Source organism: Hirundo rustica, chromosome 3, assembly GCF_015227805.2.
Source record: "Hirundo rustica isolate bHirRus1 chromosome 3, bHirRus1.pri.v3, whole genome shotgun sequence".
NCBI lineage: Eukaryota > Metazoa > Chordata > Aves > Passeriformes > Hirundinidae > Hirundo > Hirundo rustica.
Genome location: NC_053452.1, coordinates 27,986,500 through 28,005,361, shown reverse-complemented (window position 1 = coordinate 28,005,361; position 18,862 = coordinate 27,986,500). Strand labels below are relative to the sequence as shown.

At 36.7% G+C, this 18,862-nt stretch overlaps 1 protein-coding gene across 8 annotated transcripts in view; it reads left to right on the top strand.

The window, feature by feature from the left end:
• SRBD1 (S1 RNA binding domain 1) overlaps positions 1-18,862 on the top strand; it is a 142,019-nt gene that overhangs the window by 10,432 nt on the left and 112,725 nt on the right. For all 8 annotated transcript variants that reach the window (XM_040060212.1, XM_040060215.1, XM_040060218.1 and 5 more), the window contains 9 exons: positions 1,042-1,118; positions 1,503-1,668; positions 2,512-2,862; positions 4,358-4,524; positions 5,713-5,830; positions 5,977-6,115; positions 8,968-9,064; positions 10,233-10,368; positions 15,459-15,562. In XM_040060212.1, coding sequence (XP_039916146.1) covers positions 1,042-1,118; positions 1,503-1,668; positions 2,512-2,862; positions 4,358-4,524; positions 5,713-5,830; positions 5,977-6,115; positions 8,968-9,064; positions 10,233-10,368; positions 15,459-15,562 — 1,355 coding nt within the window. The remainder of the gene's footprint in view (positions 1-1,041; positions 1,119-1,502; positions 1,669-2,511; positions 2,863-4,357; positions 4,525-5,712; positions 5,831-5,976; positions 6,116-8,967; positions 9,065-10,232; positions 10,369-15,458; positions 15,563-18,862) is intronic.

Here is an 18,862-nt window from a genome sequence, read left to right as displayed (position 1 = left end):
AAATTGTCACCTAAATTTTTGTGCTGCTTTACAAGGAAAACTTGCTGAAAGTCATCATTAACAAGCGTGTTCTAATGCTTGAGCAGAGGCCAGAATGAAGTTGGATTAAAGGGCGTTTTGCCCTTGAATTAAATGGCACTTTGGAAAATGCTTATCTGGTTTGTGTAGTGCAAACATGGAACTTGAAGGTTCCCGTTGCAGCAGTAAGGCTGGATCAAAGGTCAAGGCATGAAAATATGAAAAATTATGAAATTGTACCAGATATAGGTAAAATATGCTTCTGAATTTTGTAGTAATTGAAATAAATTCAAGGGGTTTTTTGCTTTTTAAGTTTTTCAAATTTTGATTTTCTGACAGATAAGATTTTGAGGATACCTAACACTTTTAAATTAAGACTACTAAATATGATTATTGAAATTCATTGTCCCAGCCACAAAAATTGTGTAACTGTTTAACTGAAATACAGCTGTTGCAGGTATGAATCTTGGGTCAGCATGTGCCTCCCCTTTTTACTTTTGGTAATTGTTTTGTACACTTTCTGTATTCCAGTGAGCAGCTCTTTCAAAATAATAGCTTTCATTGTGCAGGCAAACAACAGATAGTCTTTAAATGCAAAAATCTAGCTGAAAATGGACAGTTGCCTTGTCCTGTTCCATCAAAACCACATGTGAGCTCACTTAACTAGATTTAAATTTGATTGCTATGCTTTTTAAATGGATGGAGGAAAGACTGGCATACTGTATGTGACACCCAATAAAACGTTTGAGAAGCAGTACCCTTTTTACTAGAACAGCTTTACATGCAAGCCAAATAATTACCCCCAGTGTGAAGAGAAAAGTAGTTAGAGGTTATAGTGCTGGTTTGTTTGCTCAGTTGAAAAGATTGTTGAATGTGTGCTGCTGTGGCCTAAATTCTTGGATACTGAGAAAACTAAACTTGCTTTAGAGGGAACTTTTGTAATTGCTGAAGACATTATTAGGGCACATTTGACAGTGAGCTTCAACCAAATATTATGTTTCTCTCTTCTTTTCTCTGTTTCAGATGTCATCTCTACGAAGGAGAGTGAAATCTGAACCCAAAGCCCTTGCATCAGAAGAACTACCTTCATTTCTCAATTCGTAAGATCATTTTTTTCCTTAGGATTTTTTTAGAGGTTTATGCTAAGCATGAGCAATTGCATAAGAACAACATTCAGTTTCTGAGTAGTTGGCTCAAGTTTTCATGCATGAAACTTCAGTTATAAAATGTAAATTACTTACAATTGCCAGTTGTCCAAACAGAATCATTGGCATGATGTGTGTATACATCATAAAAGTTGGTAGATTGTTTAAGCCATTAGCTTTGCAGCAGTGTGAAAGACCTGTATCTGCTGGGTCTCTACCTTTCTGTTAATTTTTCCTGTTTGCTTTCTTTCATGCCAAAATCCTCTCAGACTAGCTCGCTTATGTATTTTTTTTTATTCTTCTCATAAGCAATATTGTTGATTTCATTTGTTTTTTCAGGACCTCTGAATCAGAGGAGGAAGAGGAGGAATGGGAGCCAAAAAGCAAAATTGCCAGGAGACCTCGTTTGCCAAAGAAAACTGAGGCAAAAACTAAAAAAGCTGCTGCTTCACGGTCAGCTCTGGCCAGGAAGATGGTCAAGAAGGTAGCAATAAAAGAGGAAATGGTGAGTATCTATAGCAGGAGACATTTAATTACTGCTCTTGGGAAGTAACATGAACAGGTTTTTTGCCTCTGGTTCGGTTGGTTGCCTGAGCCTCATCAGCTGATACAATTCTACTCTTCCTGTGAGTGTTCAATATGTTGGATAAATGTGGCTTTGTTTTGCATTAAGTGTCCATGATCTAAGGGTCCTTCTTGAAAATGTTGGCCAATGATAATAGGTTGTGCCTTTCCCTGGACATCTTTCAACCATGTAAATAAATAAATGCCTCTCTTCTTTCTGTACTGTCTCTGGTTTTGGTATTGCACCTTTGATGTCTTCTACCTTTTCACTGTCTGGGTATCACAAAAAACAGGCAGCCTGTGCTTACATTTACTTACATGGCCACTCAGCCCAGGAAGGATGGCAGTTTCATTATTAATATAAGAAGCAGTTATATAGAAAATTAGATACTTCTGTCAACTATTAGCATCTGAGATGACATCATGACAGAAGCCAGTCCTTCTGACTTCTGAAGATGATCTCTGGGGAAAGTCAGTAAAGAAGGTGTGGTTGTTAAACTGTGTCTTGGCACCCCAGATCTCAGTTCCAGTTCCCATGCTGGGAACCTAACACCTCGGAAGTGCTTCCTTCCCTGCTGCTTCATGTTTTGTTGACATGAATGGAGGCAAAGATTGTAGGTCAGTGTCTTCTGAAGGAAGGTCCTAATAAATTCTTTGCAGGATTTTTTTTTTAATCTAAATCTAAAAATGATGTCTTGTAGCAAGTGTTTTTAGAATTTAAATGAAATGTTGAACCACTTTGTAACAGTCAGTGCTTAATATGGTTTTAATGTCTTCTTGGCAGGATGTATCCTTTCCTGTTGCACCTGTAGAAGATAATAAAACGCAGCTTCTAAAACCTAAGGAAGAAAATGCAGGCACTAAACCAAAAAGTTCAAATCGAATATCAGAAGTGCCTAACAAAATGGAAATAAATGCATTCCAAGGGAAAAATCAAAACAGTTTTGTGAGTGATGAAAAACCCTCAACAAGTGTTCCTGTAGTGAAACAAGAGAAATGCGAGGAAGAGTTTGCATTTGATGAACAACCCTCTAAAAAGATTAAGTTGAATGCGTGTCCTGAAGGAAAGCCAGTTAAAAATCTGGGAGGCAACAAAATAAAAGAAGAATTTGAGATGAACTGGGATATTGTACAGGTATGAGTTATTTTCTAAGGTACCAATGAAATTATTTCTTGCATAATTAGCACTTAGAATCTTAGCATACAGTTTCAGTCCTCTGAAGCTGTGATTTAACCTCTGCTTAGGTTGTCATAAAATGTGTATAAATATAGATGTTGGTTGGTGACTGTTAAAACTAAAAACTTTTACATCATTCTAATATCTGTGACTTTGGGTGTCTAAGACAAAGCTTGCTTGTAACAGTTTGCACGGTTCTCCTGTATGAGCACATGGGTTTTTTTGTGGATGTACTCAACTGAAACTCCTACAGGAAGTTATGCTGACAGATTTGGGATGTTTGTGTGCAGTTCTACAACTTAATATTCAGTCAGTGTGGATCATTTAACTGCAGAGACCCATTTGAGAGTATTTATCAATTTATGGTTCCATCAGGAAGGAGATTTGCGTTCCTCGCACAACAGTGACAACAAGGGAGATATCATCTTTGTTTTTGTAGGATTTTAACTTCAAAGCCATTCAGGTGGAGGTAGTTTTAGCATAGCGCTTGTGCTGGAAGCTTGGGTTACGATCATGGAAGATTTTAATATGAATAGAATGGGAATAGATAGGACATATTGTATTCATCATCCTTAGTACATTCTGCTTAAGAAAGCTGTAAAATTTTGTGGGTTTTCTCACATATTCCTGGAAATACATATAGAGAATTTGATCTTTGTGTGTGCTCTGAAAGGAGTGAATATGATTATGCAGGTGTTGTTACATATTTTGGCTTCAGAATGAAACTTTCTGGAAAGACTTTTGTATCAGCCATCTATGGTAACTGCTGTAGTGAAGTGCAAACAAATCGTGATGGCTAAAATGTTACTTAGATAAGCGGCTTGCATAGGGGTGTCAGTGATGCCATTTTGATACACTATAACTTTGTAGCTCAATTTGTACAAAATCATGTTTAACTTTGCAAGGCTTGGTTTGTCTTGAAACTGTCAGTAATGTAACTAGTTTCCTGTTATTGGTTGAGTGGGATTTGGATCAGCTCTGGCTTTTTGGGTTTTGTTTGTTTAGCTGAATCATGAGGTATGTCAGTGTTGGCTTAAAAAAAAAAATCCAAATTTTCTGAGTTGCTGTGTACAGTTTATGGTCTTTCTGTTTTTCTTTATAGTTTTGGTTTTATGTTTTTTTCTTCCTTGTCTTTTTTTTTTTTTTTTTCCCCTTTTTCCAAAGAGGTACTGCTTCCTGCATTTTTTTACTGTGGTTACAAATTTCTGGAAACACAGTTTGCTGAAATACTGGGTGTGGTGGCTGGATGCACGAGAAGCCTGACATGCTGTCTTGGGGATGACCGTGGTCTCTGCTGGCCAGTGTAACGTTCTGGGGGTGGTTTTGAATGTTGAATGAGAGGCTGTGTAAAGGAATCTACCATCTCTTAAATGTGTTTGGTTGTTGTGTTTGGGTTTTTCCTCTCTTAAATGTGTTTGGTTGTTGTGTTTGGGTTTTTCCTCTCCTATGACAGGCCTTGTCAGAAATAACGAATGTTGAACCATGGGTATGTGCAAACTTAATTCGGCTCTTTGAAGAGGAAAACACCATCCCTTTTATTGCTCGGTACCGAAAAGAGCTCATCAATAACCTGGAGGCCGACGCCTTGCGAGAGGTGCAGCACGCGCTGGAAGAGCTACGGTGAGTGAGTCAACAGCACAAGGAGGGATCTGGGTGGGAGCTGAGTAACAACTGGCTGCTGCTGCTCCTCCTGTGTCCCTTGTTTTACCTGCTTGTACACACTATAGCTGTAAAGGGGCTAGTAAAGAAAAAAGTTTAAATTAATTATGCTTGATACCTGTCTGGGGTTTTGTTGGGTTTTTGCAGGGGTTGAGGTGTTGGGGTTTTTTTTGGTTTTTTTTTCCTCTAAGTAACAAGAAAACTAGAGTTATTAATTGCCAAAGAAAAAACTAACATCTTAATTTCTTTTCAATTTGTTAAAACTGCACAGAAAAACTTGTACTAAAAGAATAGTTAGTAGTTGCTGGAAATATGTAGCAGGAGGAGATGAAAGCTCCACTCTCAGAAGAAAAATCACTAAGAACACCTTGGCTCCCTGCTTCGATGAGGGAAGCTTAAAGTGGAGAGCCCTTCTTAGGCTGGAGTGTACCAGGAGATGAGGTTAAACTGTCCCAGATAACTGCAGGAAAGAGATGGTCAGCAAAGCTTGTTGTGGCAATGGATGAGAGTGCTTTCATTCCGTCTTGCTTTTGAGTGGCCCTGTGTTCTTGAGATGCCAAGGGAACAGTTTGATCAGCTGTTCTGTTGCCTTGGTGTTGTCCTCCTTGTACTCCCCTCTATCCGCTACCAAGAGATTCTTTCCAAGGAGGGAAGGTGGCCTGAGAGGGTTCTTGTCTGAAGGAGTAATTAAGTAACAACGAAATACCTCTGCTGCTTGCAGTTGCCTCCATGTATCTTATTGAAGACCCAGGAGTTTCAATCTGTTAGCCTTTACCTGATGCTGAAGAACTATCTTGATATGAATTGCGTCTGTAAGAGCTCATCAGTATGGATTTTTTCTAGGGCTTTTTATTTGGCTTCCAGACCAGTAATATTACAGGAATATGTGGGGCAGTAATGACTATCGGTGTTGCTTGATAATTTTTCTTAAAGCTACCACAAGATATTTTGATACAGTTTTGAACTAACTGAAGAGAGAAGAGATACGGTTGAAGCTTTTGGATTATCAACTTGGTTTGTTGAGGATGAACATGAGATAAAATTTTCAGGGGTCTTAGAGAGTTTCAGTGTCAAAGGCAAGGTCACAATCAATAGACATTTTAATTGACTGTGAAATGTGACTGGTAACATTAATCTCTTGCATTTTAGTACTGTTGCAAAAAAGACACATTCGATGATACAGAAGTTGAAGAAAGAAGGAAAGTTATCCAGTTGCCTTTTAAAAGGATTGCTAAATTGCAGAACTTTGGAAGAATTAGACCATGTGGTCAGTACTCTAGTCTTTTTCAGATCAAACAGTTTAAATGTTATCTTGCATAACTAAATAGTGCATAATGTCAAGTGCACAGCATGATTGAAATACTTTCTTGCTTTTTAATAATTAGCTTTGTTTTTTTTTTTTTTTGTTATAAGTCTTCACCTTATAAAACTGGGAGTAAAGGCACCAAAGCCCAGAGGGCCAAGCAGTTGGGATTAGAACCTGCTGCTCTCTCCCTCCTGCAGAATCCTGTGGAACTCAACCTTTTTTCTTACATTAGACCCAATACCAAAGGTAAGTGCTCTGCCTCTTTGAGCAGTAATGTTCTAAATGTCTGAAAATATTTTAAAAGGGAAATTACTTTAATTTTTCTGATGTTGCTGGAAGTTAGGCGAATACTTGAAATTCAAAAGTGCTTTTAGCAACATGTGGTAACATGTTAACACATTTAATGACTCTTGAGCCTTTCCTCTCTCTTTGTATTGTAAATTGTAATAATTATGGTCCAGAAATGACATAAATCTGAAGACCTTATAGTTGACATCTGTATTTACTGGTAAGAGAGAGAGAACTACTCCACACACCTGAGGCCCTTCCATTGTTCTACTTGAATTGTTTCCTGAAGATTCAGTGCTGGTTGTACAAGAGGCTTATGCTCATACTCTGTACCAAAGGAAATGTCACCCAGCAAAGCATATCTTAATAAAAACTGGCCTAGGGGATTGGGAGTGAGCAGGAGAGTTTTTGTGTCTGAGTGACAGTAGGGATTGGAGAAGATGTAATTTCTGCAATTTGAGCAAGAACTTTTAACAACATGATTGTCACATACAGACTGCGGAGTTGTGTATCTTTGTGAATGCAGTTATGGGTGGATCTGTAGGGGGCAATGTCTGACAGTAAAATGTGAAGATTGCTGCAGCCTTCTGTATGATGTTAAAATAGAGATGTACGTTTATTCTTCCCTGCCCCAACACATGCTTTTTGAATTTCGGCATAGAGGTACTGAACCTCCTTACTAAGGCTGACTTGTGCTTTTCCCACTTCAGTTTATTTAAATATTACTTATAAAATTCTGCTAATTTGACAATGAAAATCAGTTACCAAATATTCTGGTTATTAAATCACTGCATTTCAGCTTATCTCATTACTTCATAAAGCAGTGTATTGCAACCATATATCTGACTATTGTGGTGCAGTCTAAAGAGGCAAAAGAAAATCTTCACTGTGAAAGTTCAGATAAATTATTTAGAGTATATTCAAAAGGAAGTGCTATTTGTTGCACCATAAACATTAGTTTTTGAAAACCAGTACACCTCTTTTCAATTCTATGCTAAAAATAATGCTGCTTAGGTTTATATAATGGTCTGCCTTTGAAAAACATCAGAAGTTATATACATCTATGAACTGGGTCACTTTTATCACCTTGGGAGCCAGTTTGACAGCTTATATACAACTTGAGATCAGAGTAACTTTAAAAAAAAAAAAAAATGAATGAGCCATTTGCAGTAGAGAAGTTTTCATCAAATCTTAATACTTTGTTCTTTTAAATTCTCAGTGTTTTTCAACTTGTCCTAAAAATAAACCAAAATAAAAACAGCAGTTCATGTTTTAAGGCCCGACATTTAAAAGTTAAAGAAGCAGGCTAACCAGAAGACTTTGTTCTTTTTAGTTATATGCATGGTCAAAATTTTCTCTTATTACACAAGCAGGTGCTGGTGGACACAGTAAAGTGCTGTGTGGGCGGTGCTTGTTGAATGGGAATTTTCTGATTGTTTCCCAAATTCTGACTTGTTTGGGCCTATGCTATCTTGTTCAAATAAACTACTTGAGTGTCTCAGTCTGCATTCAGTATGATGCATGTCTTCAAATTCCCTTAGCTTTGTGTTCTGACATCACTTCTACCGTAAGAAATAGTAACTCATAGATGTAAAGATCCAAAATTTACAACTTCTTATAGGTTTAGGCATTGAATAATATATTCTTATTCTCACTTTTTTTTTCCTATCTGGCAGGTAAGTTTAGCTTCCTCATCTTAAAAATAGGCAAGATAAATTATTTTATATATATATTTATATACATTTTTTTTTTTTTTAAATGCATAACTTTATAGCCTAGTCAGAAGCAGGGTTCTGGGTTCAATGAATAGGTAGAGGTGTTCAGCCTGTTAAAATGGTGTAAATAAAGCTGTCCATTAGGCAGCAGAGTAAACAGCAGCAAGTGTTGCAAAAGACAGTTAATGCTGCATGTGCTAGCTCTAGAATTCTTGCTGTTTGCTCTGAAGCATTCATTACTGACTCTTGCTAGAAGCAGAGCTAGATATATTGAATTAAAATACAAGATGGCTGTTTTTTTTCATTATCTCTGCTTCTGGTCTAATTCAGTCCCTTTGCTAAGGAGAATTATGTGCTTACTCTTCTGGCAATCTGAAGGATAGAATGGGTTCTTAGTGTTGGAAATTACCTGGATGATTCTGTTATCTCTCCAGAGATATGAAGACGTTTATAACCTCATGTCTTTGGAGAAATTTTAGAACTTCAGTGTTTTGTAGGAGAGGCTGATGGTACCCTGACCTCAAAAGTGATGTTGTGCAGACTCCTGCTACAGTACAATGGAAATATAAAACTATTTCACAGAAAAAGGACAGGATTACCTGCAAAGAATTTTAGGCAGTTTTCATACCAGTTGCAAAATATGTAGACTTCTGCTGCAGTTGTTCATTTTATTAAAACACCAAAATTATATTTAATTTTTTCAAAAATTATATTTAAATATCTAATTTTAATATTGCACTATCTACATCACAGATATCAACATCTGTTAATGTCAAAGTAAAAAAAATATTTTTCTCTAATTTTAATGTAATTTTGACTTAGGATAATGCATTGGTCACTTCAGGCTCATTAAAAATATAATTCCAGATGTTTTGTAAAGGAAGCTTTAGCTGATAAAATTTTAATGAATTAGGATTCTTTGAAGCCTTTGCAAGTCACTCAGATAACATTAATCAGTTTCCTATCAGCTTGCATATATTATTGCTTGTGCAGTTGTGTAAAGTAATTTTATTAGGTTTTTCTGTGATTATTAACTGTGTATTATAGTGACTGCATTCTATATAATTATAATTCTGTAATTATTTTTCTTCCAAGGTCTTGCAAATATCCAGGAAGTAGAGGCTGGAGTGCAGCATATTTTAGCAGACATCTTTGCTAAAGATAAAGATACACTGGATTTTATCAGGAAATTGTAAGTTTCGTTCTTAGTTTCTAAGCATTCTTGCTCACATGATAAAATGAAGTCTCCTAGTGGCAGATACAGGACTTTTTCTTCATGATGTGAAAATGCTGTTCCTGTGGGATGGATTTAGGGCCATTCCTGTATGTTCATTAGCCTTTCTGCCTGTCTGACTGTCAGTGCAGTAGAGATCTGCTGTGAGCATGTCGTGATGCTGTAACTCCTAGAGGATGGAAAGCTCTGTGCTCTGCCCTCTGTATAGCAGATCTCCCTTGCAGTTAGTGACCCATAAGGGAGTTTTCTCTACTTGTGCTTTCTTCAAGCTATAACTCTTTAGAAGTCAATCTGCTTAAGCTCTTGCTCCAATAGCTGACTTGACAGCAGTCAGTGTAACTAGTGTGCAGTGATGGTTGATTTTGGCATTGGTAGCCAATAAGGCAAACGAATATGACTGTTTTCAAAGCAGGACTTACTGATCCTTTAATCGTGCTAGCTGAATTTAAATGTTCTTAGGTTAACTGATTTCAGTATTGTTGTGTCTGGGGAGTTGGTGTGACAGGGCAACAGTCACTTGTTGTTTTATCTTGTCTGCTGTGTGCCATCTGGGGCAGAGAAGAGAGCTCTCAAAGAGCATGTACCACCTTAGGAACATGCAGAGTTGCTTTGAATCAGCAATGTGATAATTTCAATGAGGGGGATTGTTTTGTAAGCGATGTGCTGTCCCTACCTGACTGTCACTTTCATTATTTTGACCACTGGACGTTCCTTAGTTGAATACTCAGTGCTTTACAGATGAAGCCTATTCATCTGAAGTGTGTTGTATGATAATCACGAGGAGCATTCAGGATTGATTGTCTTTTTTTTATTTTGCAACTTCTGAACATTTATTGTGTGAAGTCGAACCCGGAACTGAAGTGCAGGTGGTGGCTTTAGCACTTCCATTCCCTTGAGGAGGGCTGTGATCAGCTTTTCCTGCTTGAATGTCTTATCTTGGTATATTAGTCAGTACACATTATGCCACCTCAGCATGAAGTTATGTCATCCAGTTCTGCAGGTAATTAGAGTTAACATTGTGGAATTGAGCAGGCTCCAAACTTCTTTTTTATTTCATCTATGTGGTAATGACTTGTTACAAGTTTCATGCTAAAATACTTCATAAATCTGATTTTCTTCTATTTAGATGCCAGCAAAGGTACATTTCCATCCAGTCAACATTGGCAAAAGTGTCATCCAAAACTGGAAATGAAAAAGATATTGATAAATTCCATCTGTACCATGAGTTTTCTTGTAATATAAAGAATATTCAGCATCATCAGGTACAACTTGAAATTCTAATTTTTTTTCTTAGAATTTTAAGTCTGGTAAAGGTTGCTTTGTTTTTGAATTTGTTGCTTAAAATTAATTCTAAAGATATTTCTTTTTCCTCACAGTTATCAGAGGTAAAAGAGGCTTTCAAATTCTTGAAATGCAGAAATAAGCTCTTGATTTGTTTTAAGAAACAGAGCAAAGGAGTGCTATTCAGTACCCCTAAAATGGGCTTGTTTTGCAAGTCATAATTTTTCCCTTTTGTGAAGCATCTTCAGTTATCCTAAGCCCCAAGCTTTACATAACTAGATAAAGAAAGGAGGGCTGAAGCAAACTTACTGGCTGATGACTTACAGCTAGGCTACCCCTGTTACTGAAGTTCAAAGGCAGAAGTGTGATGCACTCAGTGCAGCTGTCCAGACCTCTGTGCTAATTCATAACTAATTGCCAAGTGAATTGTCTCTTGTTTTATTTACAATCACCTAGCTTAAAAAAAAAACCAACAAAACAAACCAAACAATAACCCATTAAAAAACCAAATGAGAATCCCAAACCTGAAAAAAACTGTAGTATTACAGAAGACAAACCACTTTGATGCTTCTAACTAGAAGTGTCCTTTCCCTTTAGAAGGCTCTGATATGCTTTCATTTTTTCTGTGCTTTCTATTTTAAACTAGTGTATTTTGAATTAACAAAGGATTCATTTATTGCAAAAAAAAAATCATTTCATGATAGGCTAATTTTTAAGCTATTTTTCCCCCTTCCAATAGGAAAGGTGTTAGGTGAAAGACTAAATAGTTGTGTTGATTTCAATAGGCTGGTCTTGCATAAATGTTTGAGGAGGTGCCTGTGGTTTTTCTCTTTGTAATAAGTATGAATATTTACTGTACTTATATAACTTGATAGTTATTTGGTGAAAAGTTGCTTTTTTTAAAGTGTCTGGAAAAGTTGATAGAGCAACCTATTGGCTGCTGTGGTGACGTTGACAAAGATTGGTGGGTTCATTTTGTTAGGATGTATGGATTCTTTTGTGTGCTTTTTTGTTGAAGGAATACTCGAGGTGGCAAAGAGCTTTTGGTTTTACCTGCATTCACAGTGGTGAACACCACGGTGTCCACTCATTACATGTTGCATAAGTGTTTCCTGGAATGATAGTATTTAGTTCTTGTCCAAGCTATCCTTTTTTTAGTGATGGAAAACTGTTGCTTAGCTACAGCGAGGGCTAAAACTGTATTTGCCAAACCTGGTCAGCACTTTGATTATGTGGCTGCACTGTCTTTTGTCCAGGATGTGTCCTTAGTTTGTCTGTTGGATGCTAAGATTAGCTCAATCTGCTTTGGTTTATTCTTCCCTGTGTCTGCTGCTAACCTGAATGCCTCTTTCTTTACCCATTCTTGCTCTTCAGAGAAGTAGTAAGAACTGATTTTACAACTGGCAGTCCTATAATCATGGGATAGTTTTACACACTTACATTTGTATATTTCTGCTATCAACTCTTCTAGTACACTGAATATTTATGTACTATGAATTGTAGAAGTCTGAGTTACTTGTGCTTCAGTAGGGTTTCAAGGCTCAAGGTGTGACAAGGCTCTCTCTGCTCGATATTACTTGAGCAAAAAATGCATTTTATGATAGTTTCTGACATGTAAAATTCTGACTTGTAAAAATGTGTTTTGTAAATATACTGTAACTTTTCATGTCTGTTTTTTGTACTTGGGTTCTTTCTTAATTTGTCAGTTTCTTTTTCCCCTTCGTATTTTGATAATGAAGTAAGGAGAGAATTTTTTTCTTTATCTGCCACTTCTCCATTAAGCTTAAACCCTGGTATTGTACTTGTGAAAGTCTTTCTAATCATCTTAATTTTCTTTGTTACTTGACCTTATTCCCCTACTGATGTAAATTGCCATTTTTTAATGTCTTTATTTTCTTGGGTTATAACCATCCTTTTCAATACCTAAAAGTCTTTATTTTTTCCTTCACCTAAGACTGTGACGAGATAGTTCCTTTGTGCATTTAAAAACTGGTAAAAATATCTTTTTTAAGAATAGAGTTCAAGAGAAGGAATTCTGGTTTGGCTCAAGATTTTTAAAAGAAGCTTATACCTCAAAAAGATATAGGAAAGCCCAAACCTCAGAGTGATTTATATAATTTACTAATCCCCCAGAAATTGAGGTTAAATAGGCGTGTTTAAAGAACAGTTGTAAGACTTACTGCTTTGAAGACCTTCTCTACTGTTATCATGGCTGCACACAGACAAGTGTTCTGAAAGCCTTTAGATAGAGGCAAAAGTCAGCTTTAAATCACCTCTTTTCAGAGCTGCAAACACAAGATTCCATAAAATACCTCACTGAAACTCCTCATCACCTGGGTATGGAAGTGCAAGTAAAGACCTGGGTACCACCCTGACTCTGCTCTGGCTTAGGTGTGAGTGTAGGGGGTGCACGGGAGCCTGGCATGGTACCTGTAGCAGAACAAGCTGTGCCTTTGTGACCAAATCCCTGGCAGCGAGTGTGCCTTGCAGCACGTGTAGCAGTGAGTTGAAGCGGTGTGCAGTAAGCTGTGCTGCAGCTTGGTTCTGCTCTAGGTCTGGGTTACTTCCTGTGCCACTGTCATTTTGTCTGCTGAGGCATGTCATTTTGTCATGTTTGAATCGGGAAGTAATCAGGACTGGCGTGGAGTCAGGTTGTTTGAGAAAGTTAAAATACTGAAACTGTAACGAGAAAAAAAACTTTGTTGTTTTAGTCAGCTTTAAAAGCTGACTCCAGTTTTGACATGGTCAGATACCCCGTGGGTGTTTCCAGCTGGAACGTTTTGCTGGCGGGAGGTTCAGTCACAGCTTCTTCCTTTGGCAGCAAGAACCTGCCCGGACTCTCTTAGGACATAGCTGAGAAGCAATACCAACACTGTCATAACTAAGGAAAAAAATCTTTCAAGAGTTTATTTGAATTTTTGACTAATTGTAAACAGTTCGGTGTTTGTGTATGCCTTGGGGTTGCTTTCCTGTATTTGGAGATAACTGAAATAGTGGGAGGAAAAGAATTCATGAATAAAGTGTAACATTTGAGGCAAGTGCTCCATTTTCAATCTCATACTTAAAAAGGAATTGGAAATTAAAGTCCTTGGCAAAGTATACAGAACTTATTCTGTGAATTCAAGTCAATATGCAACGTATAACAGAGCTGTGAAAAATGAAGCATGTTGTATTTTTATGATAAACAGAATAAGATTTGGTGAACCTTGTGACTGGATCTTATTGTTGTCCTTGCTTTCTCTGAAAAATGTTGGTTGTTTCTAACAAACCTGGCCTTGGATCTGTTCCAATCTCATATAAAAAGTCTTTTTCCAGAAATGAGGACTGCTTTGTGACTAGAATAGCCAGATTTTAACCTGTTACTTAAAAACAAGAAAAACCCACAACAAGCTAAACAAAAAAAGCTTTATTATGTCAGAGGGAGAAATTGAGTAATTCTGTTCTTAATTGTGTATTTAGTGGATGATAATTCTTCTCTGTATTCTTTGCTTAGAACAGGATAGGCAGATTGAGAATAAAATATATAAATAACAATGTTTGAGAATAAAAAATATAAATAATATTAGTGACTGAATTAACAGCTGGTTTAAGTTTACATGACTGACACATTCTGCAGATGGAGTGCCAGGAAACAAAATGTGATGCAAATATTGACCCTGCTGACAGCATGCTGAATGATAACATTATAATTCTATCACATATATTCTCTGTTGTGAGCATCACTTTGATTTCATTTTAACTTGACATTTAACTTTCTCTCTTTTTAAAAAATAAAATCAGAATAGATGCCAAAGCATTTGATTTGTTAAAATGTGTCTTTCTAATTTCTACGTGAAAACATTTGCTTTGGCAGTCAAGGTACCAGATGCTATAATATTTCACATGCAATCTTTATTATTAGCTTTGTTGTTCAATGATATGTCAGGCCTGGTATGTCACAGGAGCAGTAAGGCTGAGGAATATAAATTGGTACTATGTCCTGGAGTCATTTTAAACCATTGTATTTAACATATGTGACATGTCTGAGTTAGCTAGTGATTGAATTAAAGTTCATGATTGACACAGAATGCTCTGTTGTGACAGTGCTCAGGGCCTGCTACATACAGCAACATGTGTAGTCATACAGGAATGTCAGCTTTGTGCAGGTTTATCTATTTTGGTATTTTTCTACTTTAAAATACTTGGGAAAGAAAAATGAAATCTAAGGATGTGGATTTTATTTGCTTCTGAGTATTGTTCTGTTTTTAAAATCCACTGGTCAGTGAGTTTTCTCAGTATTAAGGTGAACATTCAATGTCTCCATTGTGAGATTAGACTAGGAGGTATCCACCAGGATCCTCCAGGATCCACCACTTGTGTTGTGCTTCTGGTTTTAAATGTGGAGTCGTAGTCTTCCATTTAAATTTGAACTCGGTGTGCAGGTAGCACGAATGCAACCAGATTTAGCTTTAGATCATGACTGTGCAGTTATGTACACAAGACTCTGTCAGAAGTACATGGATATGATGTAAGGATGGAGGGTTACTGTAAAGAGAGTGGGTGTTTACATCCTTTTCTGCTATTTGTGAACTAGGCATGAATAACTAATTTCATCCTCTTTCAAATTAAGCTGTCACAAGTTCTGATTCATAATTAATTTAAAATTTGGATTAATACTGGGAAGAAAAATGGATTCTGAAGCATAGGAATAACTTTTTCCATTTCTGATGTCTAGTTCTGATTGGAATAACTCTTCAATTAATTTCTTGGGTTTTAATTTGGGTTATTAAATAAGATTATTCCACCACCAAAATTCATGCTGTCTTGCATTATAAGTGTGTTTAAGATTAAACTGGATCCTGAGATTGCAGACTCCAGGAAAAATGTATTATTTGTTAGACCACGGCATGATTTAATCTCTGTTTAAATTGTGGATGTTATCTGTACGTGCTAGTACTTTGTGAACTGATTTACTGTACCACCATCCTGATTTGCTACAGAATGTCAGGCAAGCGCGTACACAAATGTTGATAAGTTTATCTTTTGGATATTTTGTGTGTCATCTGTCTCTGCCATTTATGTTTGCACTCAGATTCTGGCCATTAACCGAGGGGAAAATCTGAAGATCCTGACAGTGAAGGTCAACATTCCTGACGGGGTGAAGAATGAATTCTGTTGGTGGTGTGTCAATGAAAGGTTTGCATGGATACATATTCTTACAGAAATCTTTTTTTTCTATAGACAGCTGCATACTGAAGTGTACCTCATATGTCTCCTTACATTAGGAGAACAAATTAAACAAATATTTATTAGATTAGATAAAATTAGCAAGTGGATAATTCTAGCTCTGTATTTCCAACTGCTGTAGCATTATGCTGAAAAGATCATGCCTTGGGCTATATTTGCAAGTTCTGGCACCGTTCTTCAAGCAGTTGAATTTTTTTAAACATATGCAAAGGCCGGTGAAATGCGAATATATTTTCAAATTGTAATATGCATCACATCCAGTAGCCTTTACTGAAAGGTCTTTGTAGAATCAAAGAGAGTATACTCTAAACTTCGAAAAATAGCTTCATATGCCCAATTGCAATGGTTAAATAGGGCAATGTCAGATTTTAGATCTGTGAAGTACTTCAGGTTTCACAAATGTAAGAAATTACACGTTTAAAAAGAACTTAATGGATTTAACAGATAAAGGTAAATGTAACTGCCTTCAATGCATAACTCTCACATACTGTGTGAACAGTCTCTTGCATTTTGATCTCTAAGTTAGAAAACTGGGCTGTAAAAACCAGATTCTTTTATTTCCTACTGGTTTGTTCGTATAAGTTGTCTCGGTGTTTTAATCCTGTAGTGAGGTGTTTAGTGTTGCATAATTTTCAAAGTCTTTTGCAAATGTTTAGGCTAACTATATGGGGTTTTGTGCAATATCTCTGTCAGATTTTTCTTGGAAACTGTACCTTGATGTTCTCTGCTGGAGAATATTGTGATCCAAACTGTGCATCTTCCTTCTGTGTATAAAAAACCGCTTTCTCTTTCTCAGTAGTTTTAAGATATTGGGCATTGTTCTGATGGTGTCTTAGAAACTCCTTCCTTTGCATCCTAAAAATGAATAACCAAAAGGAGGGGGAAAATGGGAAGAAATGTGCCTTGTAATGTATAAAACTGAATACAGTGATACTGCTTTAGCATGTATTTCTTTTTCACAAGTGCAACAAAAATGGATGTGGCAAAAATATTCCGTTTCACTTCAGAAGTTTAATAGGACTGTTTCCCTCTGAAAGGGAAGAATAAAGCTCTGAAAGTATTAAAATATTTTTTGGCCAGATACTATTACTCTTAGATCATATTATGCTAAGTAACCTTTTTTTTTATTTTCCCAGGAAAGTATCAGGAGTCATAAACACACCTGTTTTTTTCTAGTTTTAGTACCTGGAACAGAATTTCTGTCCTCCCTTCAAGATGTATATTCTGTAGGCAGAACATAGCTGTCAGTCTTGCTTTTACTGCATCTGTGACAGAATTTGGAAGCACTGTGAACCACAGATAATGGAACAGCTTGTCACTGCTACACAAATAAAAGTGGAATGGAAATTGAGATATTTTTGGTTGATTACCGTTATGTGAATCATTCTGGGATAAGATGAAGATTGACCTTGAAAATGAATACTGATTAATACTTAGCACTCATAAGGCTATATATGCTTATGGCTTTTTACTATTTAAGGACACTTTTCCACCATTAGAAAACTTCTGGAGGAATGGTTTTAGTACATCTTTGTGCATTAACATCGAGGACAGATTCTGATCTTCCTCCTTAGTTTGACAACTGTGTTTTCGAACTGACAAATAGTAAACTCGTATTCTGCCCTGCAGGTGTTGAAATGATTGTCCAGGGGTGGAATTTGCATTCTTTTCATTGTGCTGATTTGCTGGTCAGAGGAGAAGGTTAATAACAGTTTTTGAGTCAATGGTTTCAAAACTTTGCAAAGGTATTAACTAATTTGCTAGAGATCTTACACACACAGTCAGTTGCAGAACCAGAAATGCCAGCTTGCTACAGAGTTTGGCCAGTATTTTAGCCACAAAACAGTATCACCTACTGCCTAGTGGATTAGTAGCAAATATTCTGAACTTTTTGTGTTCTTCTGAGACAATTTTTTTAGCATTAAATGCTCCTGCAGTAGAATGTGAGTCTGGAAGACTAAAGTTCCTTATTGCAGTGAGCTCTATGTAGATTCTGTCTAAGAATATTTTAAATTTTTTTGCAAGTTCAGAATGCTTATTAACCTGTATAAGCATCTCTTTCCTTGCAATTTGGGTTTGTATAGAAAACTCAGGAATATCTTTATGCCTGGCCCTATGGATTGTATTTTTCCCCTGAAAATGGCATCTCTGTGGTTTGACAGTAAATTACTCCCATTAACACTAGAACTGTCCTGGTCCCAAAGACTTTGCTGTGAAATTGAACACAGAAAAATGATCAATGAGAGAGCCAGAGGGGCTGATTAGCTGGCTTTGCGTTTAAAAACAACATGGAGTTGGGGGTGAGAGTTTGTTTCCAAGTGGGATTTCAACCTTGAAAATGAAGTTTGATTTTTCAGTTTCTGGTCAAATTTCTCAGCTCCTGTGTAAAGTCCATGGTAAAGGCCTTAAAGGCTTGCTTTGTCTGTGGTTACTAACTTGGTCCATGTTTTATATAATGTCTTGGAGGAACACAAAGCTCCACTGTTTGCCCTAAAAGCCTAGCTGACCTCTTCCTGGAGCAGTTATTAATCAGTACTGGTGGTTCTTAATGTGGGCTCTGTTAATTATGTGTAGTTCCACCTTCTGGTGTCTCAGTAGTCTAAGCCATTTATATTTGTTGGCCCTGTTGTGAGCACTAGGATGTGGAGAGCTGATAATCCAGAGTAAGATGTCACTTGGTGTGGAGCTTTTTTTAAAATTTGGCTTCAAAAGCTAGACCTTGATTAAATAATCAAGAAAAATCCATTCTTAGAGGGAGACTTAACTAGGCTGTGATGATCTTTAAAAATATACTCACGTGATTTTTGCTTTGCTTTTTGCAGCAAAGTGGATTTTTCTCTTCTCTCAAGAAGTATTGAAATTATTAAACTGCAGTATCTGCTACGATCGAACTTGCTGTTTGAATGTTTTCTCATTTATAGCAATTTCTAACAAAATGTTGCCTAAATTTTTACTTAAATATAGACAGGCAATAAAAATATCTGTTGTGATAACCTACTTACAGAGGAAAAGTTTAACTGGCTTTTAATGGATGGAAGAGAGGGAGAAACAGCTGCCAGGTTTCCAAATTCTTTTTTATTTGAGCTGAGGATGTTTTCTGGGGTTGTCATACTTGCCACCTGTGAAATCTTCATGTTTATAGAATGTGATGGCAATAAAAGGGTTAAAGCCTTTGCTAATTTTATATTGGTATGGAAAGAGTCTCTAGTTATAAATATAATATAACTATTTGCAAAAACTGTTAGCAGA